The sequence below is a fragment of the Monopterus albus genome, unplaced genomic scaffold, assembly GCF_001952655.1.
Source record: "Monopterus albus unplaced genomic scaffold, M_albus_1.0 scaffold368.1, whole genome shotgun sequence".
Taxonomy (NCBI): Eukaryota; Metazoa; Chordata; class Actinopteri; order Synbranchiformes; family Synbranchidae; genus Monopterus; species Monopterus albus.
The window spans coordinates 135,199-139,580 of NW_018128248.1; the positions used below are offsets into that span (position 1 = coordinate 135,199).

Below are 4,382 nucleotides of genomic sequence, written 5' to 3' on the forward strand. Positions count from 1 at the left end.
CTTTTCCTCCACTTACTCATACACTCACTTTGTTACTGCACTCGTGAGGACCGGCCTACTCCTCCTGCCAGACTCTGCTCTGTGAAAACCTCCAACGATGCAACCAGAGCTGAAACCATCGGTCGCTTTATTGATCAGAACAAAATTCATCTGCTAGTGTTTTGGTAATCAGCTTGACTGCCGATATTTGGGACCTTCTTCAAATCATTAAAACTTGAATTAGAATTCAAGCAATTAGTTGTTTGATCAACATAAAATTCATCTGCCAGTATTTTCAAACAAAAACAACAGATTTTCTGGTATTTGCTTTTTAAACGTGAATATTTTTCAGCTTCATGTCAATGTAAACTCAATTAGAGCTGAAACTATTTGCCACTAAATGACAACTGATTTATTGTTTGTTTCAACCTGAATTAGAGTTCATACAATTAATTGATTAATCAATTAGTCACAAAGGGGCATTTTCAAGCTAAAACATCGAACATCTCTCCCGTCCAGCTTCATAACTGTGAACTTTTCCCACTTTCCTTGTCTTGCCTCGTCACCACGGGCTGAGAAAGGTTGAAGTCTAACAGACCGACTGATTATTAAAGAAAATAATATGCTGGTAAAGGAACCAGCCACTAATTGAAGTCCTGGCCTGTGCTCATTTTGCCACTGTGAAGGGTTTTCTTTCAGTCTATATATATATATATATTTTACATCCCCCTCAGGTGTGGTGCAGTGCCACGTCCCAGCACTCACTGAGGCAGGTGTTGTGCGTGAAGTCCCTGTGGAAAGCGTCACAGTGGCGCTCCTGACTGCCGCTGCCTCTGCAGGTGCACCACAGGCTGATGGTGATGTTGGACGGGCTGCTGTCGCTGTAGTTAGGCGTCACATCAGAACCTGAGACAGACAGAGGGTTAATGTGGGGGAGGAATCAGAGATGGGCCAGAGATCAGCTGAGGAAAAAGGTCGAGAGGATTTTGGCAGCTTGGGACTTGAATTGCTGGATGATTATTACTAACAAAGGCAAAGTGTTTAGAGAGTAACAGCCCCTAGTGTAAGGCCTCAATAGCAGCGGGGAAAGCTGAGCCCTGGTGAGATTAGTTGTACTGTAGCAGTTCACACGGTGAATGGACAATCACAGAGTCCTGGTCCACTTGTCAATATGCTACCCAAACTCACCGATGAGGCCGACATAGGACATGAGGCAGCCGTGGTAGTTATCGTGGGGACAGCTGGTGACAGTGTGAGACGTCATCTGGCAGTTCATGTGGAAATCAGCAAGTCGAGACCTACAGTAACACAAAAACAATCTGTCACAGCACAAAGGTTGGGACCTAGTGACGGGCGTACAGTGTATCCGGATGTTTATTTCATGTACTTATTCACCTGTTTACACCGCATTGCAGCTTTGCATTATTTCAGTGCAATCAGCCTGAACAAGAGCACATCCGGCAGATGGAGAGAAACCCTGGTGAACATCCTTGTGGAGATAAACAGCTGATTCATGCAGTCGTTGGGAGATTACCTCTGCATTTCCATAGCGCGTCCTGCAGTAGCCAATGCATCATGTATATGTTAATGAATGAGCAGCTGTCACATGCAATCACTGTGCGGCTGCTGAGCCTAATCTACTGCCTGTCCTACTTTTGTGTGTCTCCGTCCTGTCCTGTTTTTTGTTGAGTCGCTCTGCTGCCTCATTTCTCTCACATTATTCTCCTTCTGTCTCGATGAATGTGATAATGGAGAGAAAACGAACAGAAGTATGGTGAAAAATGGTCAGGTCGGCAGGGTGAAAGAAATATGTGAGCCTGTGGCTTTGTGAGATGATGGAACCCATCTGTGTGTGTGTGTGTGTGTGTTCAGTACCATCCCTGTGAGGGCGTTGTCTGGTCCTCACAGCTTCAAAGGTTGTTTTAAGGCTCAGGCTAGAATCAGATTTAGCTTAGGTTACGGTCAGGATGTCAGTGAGTGTCCTCACAACTATAGAAATACAAATGTGTGTGTTTGTATTAGTCATGGGGACATTGATGGGGACATGTCACACTGTGGGGACAGGAGTTAGTCCTGTAAAGTAAGTCATTCCATGTGAGGGTGAAGCCTTGGTTTGACGTTATGGGAAGGTTAGATTCCGGGTGTGGTTAACGGTTGGTGTCGGTCGCCATGAAGTGAACGTAAGTCAGTGTAACATGCTCAAAACGTGCACAAATGCTTGACACATAGCCACATATGTGACAGTGTTTGTGTTGACTTGTCTGTCTGCTGCAGAGAATAATATGGTCAGACAGGCCTGAGTGCTGTGCATTTGACTTTCACACAGAGGTCAGTGTGTGTGTGTGTGTGTGTGTGTAAGTTTGTCTTTATATACTTGTGCGAACCAACCCCTGACGGAACACCTTTCTTATGTGGACATTTCTTCTTGTGTGGACCTTTTAGGTGGTTTAACCAGGAAAGTAAGATGGAACAGTCATGAAAGATTTGCTAAAATCTGGTGATATAACATGCATTGTTTTGGTGGTTTGTGACAGAACGTCCAGTTCACCAAATCTGCTTGGCAACAGGCTGCGGTCCTCACACGTGTAGAAGAAAAAGTTTTTTTTTAATTTTGAGATTTCTGAATTCTGAAGTGACATTTTGATTCTCTATTGCCACCTCATGATAGATTTGTGTTTTGTACTATTGTAGCTATAGTAGAAGTGGTGGCCCTCACAGAAGTCACAGAACGTGGGCCACACAAAGGCATAAAGACGTGTGTGTGTGTGTGTGTGTGGAGCCTGGTGTCGGTCTGCTCGATTAACCCTGCCAAAGATGTCAGCTCTAGACAAAAGACACGACCATAATCCTCCATTCTCTGTTTGTTTGTCTTTCTGTAGTTATGAGGACACCCAGTGACATACAGTAATCCAACCATCACAACTAAATGTCTCACCTCAAACCAAGAAAACAAACCTTTGAAGATGTGAGGACCAGACAACATGTCCCCTTCCCCCTTAGCCAATCAGGGCAGATTGCAGACTTTGAGGGAGTGATTCAGATGAGGATCTGTGTTGTCCATCCATTATCTACACCACTTATTCCTGAACAGGGTCGTGGGGGGCTGGAGCCAATCCCAGCTGACATTGGTCAAGAGGCGGGGTCCACCCTGGACAGGTCTCCAGTCTGTCACAGGGCTGACATGTAGACAAACAACCACACTCACTCCTACGGGCAGTTTAGAGTCACCAGTCAACCTAAGCAGCATGTCTTTGGACTGTGGGAGGAAGCTGGAGAGAAACCACGCAGGCACAGGGAGAACATGGAGACTCTACACAGAAAGACTCGGGGTCGGCTGGGACTCGAACCCTGAACCTTTCTTGCTGTGTTGTGCTGTTCTTTATTTGACAGAAACACAGGGAGAGTGTTTTCAGACACATGACTGACTTTAAAGGACAAGACCTCCGTATCTGCATCTGTTACCCAGAGTCCTTTATGCCTCATATTCCTGTCAACTGCTTTACAAAGGCTGCCATTGATTTCTAGAGAGATTTGAGGCATCGGCTCTGTTAGTATGACAGCTGACCTTCACACTTACACCTGCTTGAGAAAAAGCTGTCTCTTTGAGCATCACTTCAGCTTTTATTGTCGGAACAGTTCGGCTTGTGATTGCCTGAAACTGAGATGAAGACCTGCAGACAAGACTCGGGGCTGGATAACATTCTTCAGACTCCTCTGCACCTTGTTGACTTTAAAAAAGTGAGTTTGGTTTCTAGTCAGAGTTCTCCTCAGACACCTGAATATCACTCAGAGATAAAAGGCGCTGTCCTTGTGGTCTGCATAGTAAAGATGTGTACACAACATTTATCATAATGTGGTGAACCTGAACCCTAAATCTGATTTTACCTGGCATTACCACTGTGATGGCTGTAATTATAATGTTTAACTGCTCTAAATTCCAAAAAATAGATCCTTACCCAGGTTTCTTGTTAGTTTTGTCATATGTGTGTGAACCGTCTACAGCCGGTCGTGCTCACTACAGAAGAGTCAAGGTGATTTTATTTCCACTCTGAACAGACGTGTTGGGGATATCAGAGAAGCCAGGCCATGGTTTGGAGAACACTTCATTTGACCTGCAGATGCAGTGAATGGACCGACACAGATAACAACACTGGAATGATCCTTTAAAGGAGCCCTGGGACTGTCACGTGCACGCTTTAATGCCATCTGTGTTCTCTTCTGCTCTGTGCTCCAAACTTCCCATTTATTTAAACGTTTGGTTTTCATGTGTTCTGATCCAGAGGAGAGTGTGGAATGGAACTCGGAGGACGATCAACACATGTGGATGATTAGTGCAAATCGATCTTTGACGAGGCCTGGGAGGAAATGAGAGCGCTCAGGCAGGACTTGGTGGAGACTGAACC

The 4,382-nt window shown here is 45.1% G+C and overlaps 1 protein-coding gene and 1 long non-coding RNA gene across 3 annotated transcripts in view; one reads left to right on the plus strand and one right to left on the minus strand.

Annotated features, from left to right (window-relative positions):
- The window catches only part of LOC109951180 (uncharacterized), a 23,300-nt gene that overhangs the window by 9,695 nt on the left and 9,223 nt on the right, over positions 1-4,382 (plus strand). The gene's annotated exons all lie outside the window — the stretch shown is intronic.
- Positions 1-4,382, minus strand: part of gfra2b (GDNF family receptor alpha 2b) — a 65,176-nt gene that overhangs the window by 7,931 nt on the left and 52,863 nt on the right. For both annotated transcript variants that reach the window (XM_020585503.1, XM_020585502.1), the window contains 2 exons: positions 1,168-1,277; positions 745-885 (listed from right to left, as the gene is read on the minus strand). In XM_020585503.1, coding sequence (XP_020441159.1) covers positions 745-885; positions 1,168-1,277 — 251 coding nt within the window. The remainder of the gene's footprint in view (positions 1-744; positions 886-1,167; positions 1,278-4,382) is intronic.